Below are 15016 nucleotides of genomic sequence, written 5' to 3' on the forward strand. Positions count from 1 at the left end.
GTTGCAGTGAGCCAAGATCGCGCCACTGCACTCCAGCCTGGCGACAGAGTGAGACTCCATCTCAGAAAAGCAAAGAAGTCTTCCGTTTGCACAAAGGGAAAGTAAAAAATTGTTTAAATTAACCAGAAGTCTGTAACGAGGTTAAGTAAGGGCTAAATGTTGTCGTTTCTTGTTTATCATTAGGAACACGTGATGATGGTAGTGCTGGTGTTGAGGGTGACTGGGCTCAGAAACGATCACAGGTGCGCCTAGGTTTTGAGGCCTAATTTTCTAGTTTCTAGAAATGAGGTTAGAAACAAGAGTTCTGATCAAAATCTCCCTTGGCTATTACTGTTAATATGGTTTGCATCTAGAATGACACAGAAACTCATTACCCATATCTTTTCTATGGCAGTGAGGAAAACAGAGTAAGTTCATGAACATAGGGATTTAGCCTTGGGTAACGAGGAAGGGTATGAAGCAAGGTTGCTGACATTTCTAAATGTCTGGAATCTGATTTGAGGCTGGGAACAGTGGCTTATACCTGTAATTCCAGCACTTTGGGAGGCCCAGGTGGGAGGATTGCTCGAGCCCAGCAGTTTGAAACCAGCCTGGGCAACATGGCAAGACACCATCTCTGCAAAAAATACAAAACATCAGCCAGGCATGGTGGTGTGCACCTATGATCCCAGCTACTGAAGGGGCTGAGGTGGGAGGATCCCTTGAACCCAGGAAGTTGAGGCTGCAGTGGTCATGTTCACACCACTGCAGTCCAGCCTGGGCCACAGAGCGAGACCCTGTCTCAAACAATAAATAATCAACCCGATTGTGGCCGATGAAAAATTTGGCAGTTTGATTTGGAGCTCATGGAAACTTTCTCAAGTTCATGATTAATCTTTTCCCATATTTTGAATTTCTAGGACAAGGAGACTGGCTTTCACAGAGGTTGGGTTGGGTTCAGTTTTCTTCAGAAGAACTTCAGAATGCACTACAACAGGAAAATCATATTCTAGATGGAGTCAAGTCAATCTGTTTGTATACCAGATACATCTATGATATACATGCAGCTACTATCTGATTATGTATCAATTAAATAGATCATAAATGTGGAACGATGGGGACTTTGAGAGATTTGTAACTGAAGCTGCCTTCATGCTCGTTAGAATGGTGGGGTGGAAGAGTTCCCAGTTTTAAAGGAGAAGAAGTACAAGAAGACCTGTAATTGTTAGCAAGATATATAGAACACAGTGCACATAGCAGCACACTTCTCAAGTCAGGTAAGCTGGGGCTGAAATCTTGCCTTTCCCACTTATTATGTGATCTTGGGCCAGATTGATTTATATTTTATTTTTTAATTTATTTGTTTTCGTTGAGACTGGGCCTTTCTATGCTGCAGGTTAGTTTTGAACTCCTAGCCTCAAGCTGTCCTCTTGCCTCAGCCTCCCACAGTGCTGGGGTTATAGGACTGAGCCACTGTGACTTGCCCAATTTACAATTTTTAATGGAGGGTGAGGGAGTCATAAGAACAACAAAGATGGTAAAGGGAGTTTGAGGAGAAAACAAATAAAAGAACAAGGTGCAAATAAAAACTGCCTGAGTTCTTTTCACCGACTCCCTCATAAAAAGGCGATTTTCAGATCGAATGTTTTTGCAGACATTGCCTTTCCTTCCTTACAGTGCTTATTTTTTTCCAGCTCCAGGTTCAAGCTCAAAGGCCTAAAGTTTTGCAAACATCTGGTGAAGAGGAAGATTTTTGAGACTCTCCCAGCCTATTACATAAAGGAAATATAACCGAGAATTTTGTCTAAAGGTTTTCATTTGAAACAAAGCCACATTAAATTAATGTGGCTTTTCCCCACTCCAAATTAAAACACAGCGCAACAGGGGCCACATTTATTGGGCAGGACAGTTCCAATATGTGAACATCCTCCTCCTCACTGCCGTTGGGGTGACTTGACTCATAAGCAGGTGTTCTTACACAAAATGTTAACCCGAATTGCTAGTGTCACACAAAAGGAAGTGGTCTTGATTGTGTATGTGGGCCAGCATGTTCTACACATGCTGAAAGGTGGGAGAAGCACAAATACAACCCACTCTTTAAAAAAACTAAATAATTCAAAGTAAAATTTTCTATCCCCGCCCCCTCCCCACCCTTGCCTTCTCCAATAATAAAAAGTAGAATCCAGATTTGGTTTGTATCCTGACCATTCACAAAGTGTCGTGCCACAGCACTTGCATCATTAGGGTTATGGATGATCACAGTTCATTTGCTTTGAAGAGACGTGTGTCTGCTCCTTCCTCCTCTTCTTGCCTTCATGCTCATGTTCTCTGGGGCAGCTGCTGAGGGTCTTTGAGGGCCACCATGCTGTCTGGCTTCTTCCAAAAATGTGTCCAAATCAAAAGAATCTTCCTCAAACTGAACTGGTCCTTCTCAGCCTCTCGGCCTCTCTGTCTATGGTCTGAAAAACTCCTTGTTGGGAACAAATCTAGGGAACAAGAGAAAAAGACTATGAACTACTTTATTTTCACTGGTGTAAACACTGAAACAGAGTTGTATGGCTTGATACCTGTTGGTCTTTCTTCTGGCTTCTAGGTCATGACCATACATATCCTTGTCCAGATTTTTACCGGACCTATAAATACTCTGGGCCATATCTTTATTTACCACCTCTCCAGGCTTGATCGTAAACATTATAAATTTTGTCTTCTCCACCTGCAAATCCACTGTCCATACCCTGTAGAAAAGTGGATGACATTAAATGAAAATATAAACAGCAATTATTAAAAGATGAATCTGACAACATTCACGTGAAGAGTAAACTCTTGCTAATTTGTAGCTCAAATTTTCCACAACCTGAACTGCAAATTGTAAAAAAGTCTTCATTGGACTGGGTGTGGTGATTTAGGCCTGTAATCCCAGCACTTTGGGAGGCTGAAGAGGGCGGCTCACTTGAGGTCAGGAGTTCAAGACCAGCCTGGCCAACATGGAGAAAGCCGGGTTGGTCTCCCCACACGCGGAATCGCCCCCGGTCCTTGCGGTTGGGGCTGCCGCCTCTGGCTCCTTCTGGGCCAAGGCCACCGGGTGAGCCAGGTGCTGGCAGCACACCCTTTGCTCTTTCAGCTGCCCACGTAGCTGTGCCTGCTGCTCCTCCTTGGCACTGACTAAAGCCGAGTTTAAAAAGGCCACCTGCAGGCAAGACGTATGCATTCTTGTAGGGGGATACACAGGACAAATGTGGCAGGGAGGGGGAGAGGAGGTCTTCCTTTGGGGCCTCAGAGGGTGCACCTGTGGGTCACAGGTGAAATGATGTCTGATCACTGGCTCCCAGGGAAGGCACGAGGGTCCAGAGAAATCAGAGGGCAGGAAACAAAGAGCAAAAGGGGGTCTGGGAGGGACCACAGAGGGAGGCAGCAAAGGTGGGGCAGTGGGAGTCAGGCTCACCATGGCCTCCCGGCTCTTCAGATCCTCCAAGATGCTTGGCATAGGCTGAGGCGCCTCCTCCTCCTCCTTACTGCCCAGTTCATCGCCTGTGAGGGGTGGCCAGAGGGGTCCTCAGACAACCCAACAAGGGAGGTACAGTGGGCCACCTCTGTCCCCACCCCTTCCCAGAGAGGAATGAGCAGCTGTTCTCTATTTTCATTTTTTTTTTCTAAGAGCCAATGTCTCGCTATTTTGCCCAGGCACAGTCCCACTAGCCATCGGTGCGGGAGTTCTGACCTGCTCCCTTTCTGACCTGGATCCCATCCTTAGGCAACCTGGTGGTCCCCGCTCCCAGGAGGTCACCATATTGATGCCAAACTTAGTGCAGACACCCGGTCAGCATAATGACCAGCTGTCTTAAAGGTCTCTTCCATCTCCTCAGTCCTACACTGCTAACAGTCCCCCTTTCCTCCTGGGGCTCTCTCCTCTTCCTCTGAGTGGTGTCCCGTACCTTCCCCAGGGAGAGCCATGAGGCTCATCTGGGACTGTAGCTGCTGGTTCTGCTGGCTGGTAGCTTCCAGGCGCTCCTAAGGGGCCAGGAAAGAGAATGAGAAGGCACAGAGGTTGGCAGGTCGTCCCCCTCGGGGCCCCGTCCTCAGTAACTCCCTTGCCTGAGTTTCCTTGAGCTCTTGGCGGGCCATCTCGGCCACTGCTTTGCCCTGAGCTTCCTGCTGCTGCAGCTGGTCCATGAGCCGGGTCTGCAGCAGTAACTGCCTGTGCAGCGCCTCCTTCTCAGAGGTCAGCTGCTGATAGGCTGCCACCTGCTGCTGATAAGTGGCCACGTACTGCTTCAGGTGACCCAGGTACTGGCCTCGCTGCCACTGCAGACTCTGAGCTTGTTGGCTCTCCAGCTCCACCTGCAGGAAGTCCCTGGGCATGAGGGCAGCTGGTGGCTGGCTTCCAGATTCTGGGCCCATTAATAGGGTAGAGAGGGCACTGTGGGGCTCTGTCACCTGCCCAGGTCCCTGGCCCCTTGCTCCAGGCCTAAGTGACTGCCCCTACTTGCCTAGAGCCCCATGCCTCCTTCCCCAGCCTCAAATCTCACACCCTTTTCTCACCATTTAAACTGCAGGCCACAGACTGGAGGAAAAGCAGAGGGAGCCAACCACCATCTGCTAAGTGTGCTACATGCCTAATGTTTCCACGTATTATCTCATTTAACCCTCAGCACCTCTGCGAAGAAAAAGCTCACTTCCTTTTTAAGTGAAATAAACTGAGACTTAGAGATGCAAAGTAGTTCAATGGTGAGCAGTGGAGCTGAGGCCAGAATTCAGTTTGAATCTAAGGAGGCTGTTATACCACTGCCTCTTTCCCTATGACTGGGGGGCTCTATGCCTCTAGCTGGGATGATGACGTCCAGACCTGGGAGAAGCCCAGGGCTACCCACCTCTAAAAGTCAGAGGGCAGGAAGCAAGAAACAATCACAGCCCTGCCCTGGAGGGTGCTGGGGTCACCTGTCCCCCAGGCTAGAGCTGCCTCTGGCCTTGCACCTCCCTTCCCCAGAGACTGGTGCCCGCCTCCTAGCCCTTCTTGGATGGGGCGGGGGTTACCATCTGCTTCACCTTGGCCAGCTGCTCCTCGAGCTGGTGATTCTGGGAGAGCGCGTGGCTGACGGTGGTGCGGTCTTTCTGCACGGAGGACCTGCCCGTCTCCCCCTGCTCCTCCCAGAGCTCTGCTTTCCACTCCCGCAGCCTCTGCTCCTGCTGCCGGTTCAGGTGACTCGAGCCCTCATTGGCTTCCACTTGGGCTTGGAGCTGTCCTGCCAGACTCTCCAGCGTCTTCCGCAGGTGCTTGATCTCCGCTTGCAGCTGCTGCTCCACCTCCACGGGTCCTGCTGGGGGCTCCAGGTGTAGGGGTTCAGCTGAGAAAGGAAGCAGACAATAAGGGCCCCTGGATTCTCAAAAAACCCTCCTCTTGGTGCACAGTTCCTCTCAGGCTCCCCAAACTTGGCCTCCCTGCTAATGATTCCTTGCACCCGGGTGGTAGCCAATCTTCCAAGCCACTTTTAGATAGCACTGTGGGTGGCTGACAATCAGCACTCCTCCCTCTTTGCTGATGGGGACACTGAGGCTCATGGAGATGACAAGACTTGCCATGTCCCCACCTCTTTCCCTGTGCCTCAAAGCCCTTCCATTTACCCACCTCCCTGGGGCATTCTAAGCCACCCCCACAGCCCTCTGATGCCAGTCCTGCTTCGAGGTCACCCCAGCCCCAGCTCACCCATCTGGTTCTTCGTTCAATGGTGAGCAGTGGAGCTGAGCTTGTCTCCAGCTCCTCTACCTGACGCATGTCATGCTTCTTCTCCTCCTTCAATGTGTGAACCTGCCCAAAATACAGGGGGAAAGGGCCCTGGAGAGAGGGGCTGGTGGCTGGACAGGCTACCATCTCCCTCTCTGCCCCCACCTCCACAAAGCCCAGACCCATGACCACCTCTGGCTGTGCTCCTCCCATTGCACAGATGGTCAGAACGATCAAGTGACCTCTCTAAGGCGGGGACTGAAGCGTCAGGTCTCACCTGCTCCAACATCTCCTGCATCCTCTGCCACACATGGCATGCTCTCCATGGAGATACTCAGCGTACTCGTCTCTCCATTTGTAGATATTGCAGCCACTCCATCACCTGCGAGAATTGACACAGAAGTTAGGAAGGGCTGTCACTGGTCCTCACATACTCCTGGCCACCTGGGGTCATCTTCCTTCCACGTCCCTCCCTCTGCAAAGCCTCACGTGCCCCAGGTATGCTACCAGCTGTGCCCGCTCCTCCATGGCCTGCTGTAACTGCTGGTTAGCATCCAGGGCTTTGCAGCATCTAGACAACTGGATGGTGAAACAGGAGAAATTTCGATCTGGGAAGCCCGGACTGTTCCACCCAGTGCCTTTAAAAGGGCTAGGGCTAGGCTCAATGTACAACTCAGTCAATAAAGTCTCTGTCAAATTGCTTTGCTTTAGATACAAAAAATTGAATAATTTTAAAGAGATCTCAGGCTGGGCATGGCGGCTCATGCCTGTAATCCCAAAATTTTGGGAGGCTGAGGCGGGTGGATTCCTTGAGCTCAGGAGTTCCAGACCAGCCTGGGCAACATGGCGAAGCCCCGTCTCTACAAATACAAAAATTAGCCAGGTGCAGTGGCACGCACCTGTAGTCCCAGCTACTTGAGAGTCTGAGGCAGGAGAATAGCTTGAGCCTGGGAGGTGGAGGTTGCAGTGAGCTGAGACAGCACCACCGCACTCCAGCCTGGGTCACAGAGCGAGACCTCATCTCAAAAAAAAAAAAAAAAAAGATCACAACTCTATTACCAGGAAATAGTGAAAGTGTTGGCTTGAACCTCAGAAGGAAATAAACAGACTCATGAGCTAGACATATAAATGTAATCTATAAAATAATGGTTTTCATCCATGATGCTTTATGAAAAAAAATTTTAAGCCCTAACCTTGAGATTCTGATTCCCCAGGTCTATGGCAGGGCCTCAATTTGTAGATTTTTAGCATTCTCTAGAGGATTCTATGGCAGGAGAAGAACAAAGACTCAAATTTTTCAGCTCTTGGCTGGAGCGTCCCCATACCTGGCATGATCCCTAGGCCATGGCCCCAGCTGGATGGGGTTCTCACCACCCCAGGGCTGCAGTAATCCCTCCAGGTGTTCAAGAACCTCTGGCATACGCCAGGTAGAAAAATGTGTTTCCTTCTGTAGGTCCAAAGCCAGGGATACCATATGTTCTGTATTGATATGAAACAATGACTTGCAATTAAAACATATCAATCTGCTTCCTACTCCTACCCTCCATCCAATGTGTTTTATTTTTATGAGTTAAATAAGAAAACGAGTGGCAACCAGAGATTTTGTCTAAAAAGTATATCTACAGGTATCAGTTCTCATCCAGCCTGATCTCATCCAATATCATATATATTCTCTTACATGTAAAGTTTCAGAAAAGTATCTTCACAACGTAAGACTCAGGCACACTAGGAGTTCTATAATAAAACACCAAGTAGATCAGAATGTCCAAACTTACTAGAGAAGAAAAGTGGAATCATTGGCTATATTTTCAAATTGCATTCAACAGGAAATTTAAGTTTTGAGTATTTTCCACCTTGAACCTGGGAAGTGGAGGTTGTGGTGAGCTGAGATGGCGCCATTGCCCTCCAGCCTGGGCAACAAGAGCAAAACTCTGCCTCAAAAAAAAAAAAAAAAAAAAAAAAAAAAATTACTCAGAAAAAAGGAATGATTTCTAACAGAAAGTGGGCAATGGAGACACGGGAACTTCCCACAAGAATAAAAATGGCCAATAAGCATATGAAAAACATTAAAAAGCACTAGAAATCAAAGAAATGTCATGAAAACAATGAGATTTTCTGCTTAAAGACCAGCAAAGATGACAAATAGAAGGGGAAACCTGGAGCTCTGTCTCTGTTGGTGGGAGTATAAACTGAACCAATTTTCCTACAGGATAATTTGAACATTTCTATTAAAAACCCTAAAACTGTTTTATGTTATTTTCCTCCAGAAATTCTTCTTCTATGAATTCAGTCCAAAAATGCTTGCTCAAGTCTATTAAAAATGTATATAGAAAGAATTTCACCTCTGGGGTGGCAACGATTCACTTAATATACAGCCAGCTATTAAAAATGATGATGCCAGGATATATTTCTGCCATAGAAACATGCCCAAAATATAGTAAGTGACAAAAGACTATATATTATTATTCTACTTTTTAAAATGTTTATATGCACACAAAAGTGTAAAAAGCAACAAACCAGAATGTTTTGAGTGGCAAAATTAAAAATTTTTCTTTATATTTTGTCATCCAAATTATTACAAAAAGAATGTGATTTCCTTTATAATCAGGGAGAAGTGTTATTTTCATTTATTTATATTTATATATTTTTTCTTTTTCTTCTTTTTTCTCCTGTATGTTTTCCACGTAGGCTAGAGAGCTTGAATCTCTGCCTCTTGAGGTCAGTCAGCCCATTTTCGGGACGTGCAGTACACAAAGCTGCCCCATCTTCCTTTTATTTTTCATTTTTATTTTATTTACTTATTTTTTGTTTTGAGACGGAATCTCGCTCTGTTGCCCAGGCTGGAGTGCAGTGGCATGATCTCGGCTCACTGCAACCTCCACCTCCCAGGTTCAAGCGATTCTCCTGCCTCAGCCTCCCTAGTAGCTGGGATGACAGATGCCCGCCACCATGCCTGGCTAATTTTTTTTATTTTTAGTAATGACGGGGTTTCACCATGTTGGCCAGGCTGGTCATGAACTCCTGAGCTCAGGTGATCCATCTGCCTAGTCCTCCCAAAGTGCTGGTATTACAGGCGTGAGCCACCACGTCCAGCTGAGAGTTTTTTTTTTTTTTCATTATACTTTAAGTTTTAGGGTACATGTGCACAATGTGCAGGTCTGTTACATATGTATACCTGTGCCATGTTGGTGTGCTGCACCCAGTAACTCGTCATTTAACATCACGTGTATCTCCTAATGCTATCCCTTTTTTTCTCCTCCCTGCCCTTCCCCCTCATTGTAGCCAGCAGCAGCTCCAAACTTCACTGCTGCTGGGGAGGAAGTAGTAGAGGGGAAGGAGGGAGGGAGGAGATGGGGGGCACCAGGGGGACCCTGACCCTCTCCCATGACATTTCCTGCCACCCGCAGCAACTGTGTGGTGTGTCTGGGTGATCCCAGGCCTGCCACAGAACAGAAACAATGGCTAGAAAAGATGGATATCTCAGTGGTGATCAAGGTGGAAGGATGACTGAGGACGAGGTGTCTCTCTGCATCCCAATCCCCTGACTTCACATAGAACCAGAGCACTGAGGCACACCTGACTGCCCAGGAAAGGGACCTTGAGTTCAGAAACTCAAATGTTGCATTTAAAATCAAGGACTTTAGGATGAAATTTCTCACGCACTGCATTGTGGACTGGGATTCACGGTGTCATGGATGGGGCACCTCCCAGTGCTGGGTTTTGTGTGCAGCACTTTGTATCCATTCTCTCTGACCTCCCAACAGCCCACTGAAGGAGACATTACCACCCTCATTTCACAGCGGGGTCAGAGGCCACAGGGAGGTCATGTGGGAGGAGGAGAAGCAGGTACCTCAGTCTGAGGTTGGGACCTCCCCCCATGACTCTGAGGTCAGTGCTGAGAAGCTCCCTAAGAGGCAGGGACCAGAGCTGGAGGAGTGGAGACCGTCACAGACCCTTCAGGGGCTGCTGTGCCATTGCTGGAACCTTCTCTATGGAGAGTACTAAGTACCTCTACCTGTAGCACTTTCCCTGGCTGGAATCCTGCAATTGTCACAGTGGTCTGAGATCCAAGAAGGCAGGGCAGGAGCATTGTGTCCCCTTCCCAGCAGGTGCAAGGGAGGCTGGGGGGTGAGGCACAAGCCCGTGGGAGGGTGAGGGGCAGGACGGGTGCATGGTGAGCCTCTGTTGACTGCTTGCTGCATCAGCTGGAAGGTCAGGACCCAATGGCTATTACAGGTTACAATTACAGAAGTATTTTGGATTTCGGATTTTTTCAGATTTTGGAATTCGAAAATCTGAAATAGAAAATGCTCCAATGAGCATTTCCTTTGAACCTGGCCTTCGAACATCATGTCGGCACTCAAACAGTTTTGGATTTTGATTTTCAGATGAGGGATGCTGTATTATCTTCTGAATGAGGCCACTCATTTAGGAAAGCCAAGAGTTTGGGGACATGCAGCTGCAGGCCAAAGAGGTGATTTCTGAGGTGCCTTCCAGTGCAGAAGGGCCTACAAAGTGGTTTAAGCCAAGCCACAAAATAGGAAACCCAATATTTAGCTAATGGAACACTGATATAACCTGCTCAAGATGTCTGTCTCTACTAATTCAGATGGAGCCAAGCCAATGCATTCTTATTATTTTAAAAAGGCACCAGTCCATCTGCAAAAGCACTGAATTGTATCACGCATCATCAGTGGTGGTTTTTTACGGATATGAAGAAGGGGTTTTCACAATACATCGCACGACACACTATCTTCCAAATCTCTAAACGTTTCTCTCCCCAGCCTGATCTTCTCCAGTTGGCCAAATCACTCCCTCTTTTCTCTTGTCTCCAAAACTCAAAACCATGTTCTGACTTTCTGTATCCTGCCCTCCCCTACTTGGACCACCTGAGAAGGCCCCCGGTTCCCCAGGGTGTCCCCTCCTCCCCTCCTGGGATCCCCCATCTTTCCTCAAATGGACCAGTTTGGCCTCTGTTAGTTTCTCCAGCTCTGCATCTCAACCTTTCTCCCTTCACTACAGAATAATGTCCAGGAGGCCAAGAGCCCACAAACCAGGGACCCTCCCTTTCCAGAAGGGAGGAGAGAGGTGACTACAAATATTTGGTTATGATTTTCTTCGCTGCCATGCCTGTTTCCATGGGCAATGCTGAGCCCCAGTCCTGGCAGAGCTCAGAACCAGGCTCTCAAGAGCTGGGGCAAGTGGGGCCTAGGGAGCCTCTGGGTTGAGGATCTTGCACCCCACTCTGCAGCTGCCCTGTCCCAACCTCTGTCCCTTCCTTCCTGTGTCCCCAGGCCTGCTCTGCCCTGTCCTGCCTCAGCCTGCCCAGGAAGGCCTCTGCTTGAGGCCCCCAGGAGGCTCACCCCAGAGCAGGCATTATGATGGGGACTGCCACATCCCACCTGCAGAGTCTGCCTGGGGCTTTGAACCAGCCAGGAAGCTCGTGTGGACAGGGCTGGCCCCGGGCCTAGTGGTGGGGGAGGCAGGTCAAGTCTGAGCCCTCCCCAGTGCTGCCCCCATCCCCAGGCCTGGCTTCCTCTGGCACCCAGTCCTGCAGGTCCCACCCACCCTGTGCTCTGCCAGGTCAGGGGACTGCTGCTATGGCATTAGAGGGTCAGAGCCGCAGAGGGCCCTGGAATTGATTAGCCGAGTCCACCTCCCATGCCTCAGGATGGGGATGTTAAGGCCTAAAGCGAGTCAGGGACCCTCATCCATAAAAGAGCACATAATTTTGGACAGAATGAGCTAGAACCCTGGTCTCTGAATTTCCACGCTAGTGTTTTCCCCATAACACATAGGGATTCCATCATTTCTAGCTGGGCTCATTGGCTCATGCCTGTAATCCAAACACTTTTAGAGGCTGAGGTAGGAGAATTGTTTGAGACCAGGAGCTTGAGAAAAGCCTGGGCAGCAGTTTGAGACCCTGTCTCTATAAAACATCAAAAAATTAGCCAGGCGTGGTGGTACACATCTGTAGTCTCAGCTACTTGGGAGCCTGAGGCAGGGAGATTGCTTGAGCCCAGGACTTCGAGGCTGCAGTGAGCTGTGATTGAGCCACTGCACTCCAGCCTGGGTGACAGAGCAAGACCATGTCTCTAAAACGATAATAATAGTAATTTCTAAACTATGGAGGTGGGTAAGGGTGGGTATTGTCGAAATTAATGGAATTGAAAGTGTAGATTGTGGGTTCTCCTATGGTTATTTGCATTTTAAGTGGAACATAAAGATCAAAACATCTTGACACACAGGCAAATCCACGGAGACAGAAAGCAGATGAGTGGCAACCGGCGCCTGGGGAAGGTGCGGAATTGGAAGTGACTGCTTCATGGGTACGGGGTTTCTTTTGGAGTGATGAAGACGTTCTGCAGTGATTAGTGGTGATGGTTACACAGCACTGTGAGTGTACTTAATGCCACTGAATCATACACTTGAAAATGGTTGAAGTGGTAAGTTTTATGTTTCATGTATTTCACCACAATTAAAAAAGAAAGCTCCCGGACTCAAATACATAAAACCTGTATAGAAAAAGGTCTCACTGCTGGGAGTCTGTTTTGCTTCTTTCCTTCTCTCTCTGTGCCTCCTTCACCCAGTCTAAGAGGGCAGCTACACGCAGTGTAGAGAGTGACTGAGAATCCACTCCAGGACAGCATCCCAAGAAACAAGACAGAACCAAATGATAAAAGGAGTTGTTTCTGGAAAAACATCCTGGAATAGGGGAGGCAGCACAGGTCAAGCCACAGGGGAGGGTCTGTGACAGCTGCTTTACTCCACGGGGTACCACTGAATGCTCCGGTGGTTCCTGACTTCACATTTTAAAAATTATTTTTATTTATTTATTTTTTTTGAGATGGGGTCTGTTGCCCAGGCTGGAGTGCAGTGGTGTGATCTCAGCTCACTGCAATTTCTGCCTCCGGGTTCAAGTGATTCTCCTGCCTCAGCCTCCTGAGTAGCTGGGATTACAGGTGCACGCCACCACGCCCAGCTAATTTTGTATTTTTAGTAGAGATGCGGTTTCGCCATGTTGGCCAGGCTGGTCTTGAGCTCCTGACCTCAAGTGATCCTCCTGTCTCGGCCTCCCAAAGTGCTGGGATTACAGGAGTGAGCCACCTCGCCTGGCCCTGAGTTCACTTTTTTTAAAGACTCCACATATGAGTGAGATCATGGGTTATTTGTCTATGTGTGCCTGGCTTATTTCACTTAACATGGTGTCCTCCAGGTTCATCCATGTGGTTCCAAATGACAGGATTTTCTTCTTTTTATGGCTGAATAGTACTTCATTGCCTATAAGAAATGATCCATGCATAAGGGGATGGATGTGCTACCTCCCTGATTTGATCATTACGAAGCATATCTGTATTGAAACATCAAATTGTACCCTATGTACACTTTGTACATACAATATGTACACTTTGTACATACAATATGTACAAATTGTACATACAATATGTACACTTTGTACATACAATATGTACAAATTGTACATACAATATGTACAAATTGTACATACAATATGTACAAATTGTACATACAATATGTACAATGACAATGTGTCCCTTTTAAAAAACTGGCTTGCCGTAGAGACCGGTAAAGGCTTTCGCAGCTCCAAGGGAGATCACAGACTGTGGAGCAGGCTGGGGGCTCCAGGGCCTGGGCCCCTGGCACTCACCACTGTACTTTCCAGGCACAACCCTCCCTCTCTTTAAGGTCAGGCATTCCCACTCCCCTTCCTGAAGGTCCTGCTTCAAGCCTGCCTCCTCCTTCCTCACCCAAACCACTCGCTGTGTTTTCACCCCTTATCAGAAAATTACTTAGGCCATGAAGCTCTGTATACATTTACCAGCTTTCTGAAAAGGCTTTCATATCAGGCAGTTTCCCACGGGGTTGGAGTCTCAACGCATTGAAATGGTAAATTATGCTGGGTGCAGTGGTTCATGCCTGTAATCCCAGCACTTTGGGAGGCCGAGGTCAGGAGTTCGAGACCAGCCTGGCCAACATGGTGAAACTGCATCTCTATGAAAAATACAAAAATTAGCCAGGCATGGTGCGCACCTGTAATCCCAGCTACTCGGGAGGCTGAGGCAGGAGAATTGCTTGAACTGAGGAGGTGGAGGTTGCACTGAGCCGAGATCATGCCACCGCACTGCAGCCTGGGTGACAGAGCAAGGCTTCGTCTCAAAAAAAAAAAAAAAAAGAAAAAAAAAAGAAAATAAAAAAATTAAAAAGAAATGGTAAATTAAATTATGTTTTCTTTACTCCCTTTACTGAACTCCTTGTAGGGCCTAGCACTGTATTCTGCACACTTGAGTCCATCGTCCAGCAGATGCTGGTCCTTCATCTGGCCTGGGGCTCTGAGCACTCGCCCCACAGTGCTGACCTGGCGGTGCTCACCGGGGTGGGAGGGAGTTGGCGCTACTCTCCTTGGAGTGCTCTTGTAGGTATGTCTTAGATCTGTGGTCTGAGGCATGTTAGGAGCCTAGAATAATTTCCCAAGGGGAAGAACTGAGAGTCCCCACAAGAGAACAGAGCTTGCCCATCTACTGAAGAACAGTCCTCCAGGGTCCTCTCCTGATCCTGCTCAGCTGCGAACTCCCTCCTCGCCCACCCCTCCTGTTCCTCTTCCTCCTCTTCCTCCTCAGCTCTCAAGGTTTAACCATCAGGTTAAACATAGTCCCCACAGGGTGAACCCAAATGAACACCCAGCGCTGTCAGGCACAGACTATTGCATGGATAGGCTCACGGCAACCCTTCAACCTACACATAGGGCAGCCTTATCCCAAGCATGTGCATTGTAAATGCACACTTCCCAGGGGCGGACAGGGAGCCTGGGTTCCCGGCTCAGCTTAGCTGGTGATCAAGGTATAACCTTAGTCCCTCCTCTCTCCAGGCCTCGGTTTTCTGGCTGTATAATGAGAGCACTGGACTTAATGAACATGGGTTTCCTTTCAGCTGGCGTGTCCATGTTCACACAGTTGTTCTTGGTGTCACTCAAGCAGCTGCTCCTGCCTCCCCAGCCCCACCCACACGCATGCCCATAACCACATACATGTGGTTAGAGTGGGAATGAGGAGGTGTGGGAGGGCAGCCCCTTCAGAAACTGCTGGCCCTGCTGGTGTTGCCACCCAGAGGCCCTGGACACAAAGCCCTCCATGGACCCCCTTAGGCTTGCCTGGCAACAGACAGGGGCCTGTTGCCCAGACACATGCTTCTGCCTGGTGCCCAGACATATGCTTCTGCCTGGTGCCCCTCAGCTGACCGCAGGGAAGCTTTGGAAATACCCCACAGAAAGGAAGCCACTAGATCCCATTCTCCTCAAGTCTA

At 48.5% G+C, this 15016-nt stretch overlaps 1 protein-coding gene across 1 annotated transcript; it reads right to left on the reverse strand.

Annotated features, from left to right (window-relative positions):
- Positions 1–2431: 2431 nt before the first annotated feature.
- On the reverse strand, positions 2432–14162 carry LOC100611959 (golgin subfamily A member 2-like). The gene is given in 12 exon segments (XM_016927616.3): positions 2432–2465; positions 2547–2714; positions 2964–3166; positions 3422–3487; positions 3880–3987; positions 4072–4317; positions 5011–5321; positions 5681–5693; positions 5696–5782; positions 5976–6080; positions 6188–6306; positions 13952–14162. Coding segments are annotated over 12 exon segments (1671 nt in total).
- Between the last annotated feature and the right edge of the window lie 854 nt (positions 14163–15016).

This window comes from Pan troglodytes, chromosome 16 (genome assembly GCF_028858775.2).
Source record: "Pan troglodytes isolate AG18354 chromosome 16, NHGRI_mPanTro3-v2.0_pri, whole genome shotgun sequence".
Classification (NCBI taxonomy): Eukaryota; Metazoa; Chordata; class Mammalia; order Primates; family Hominidae; genus Pan; species Pan troglodytes.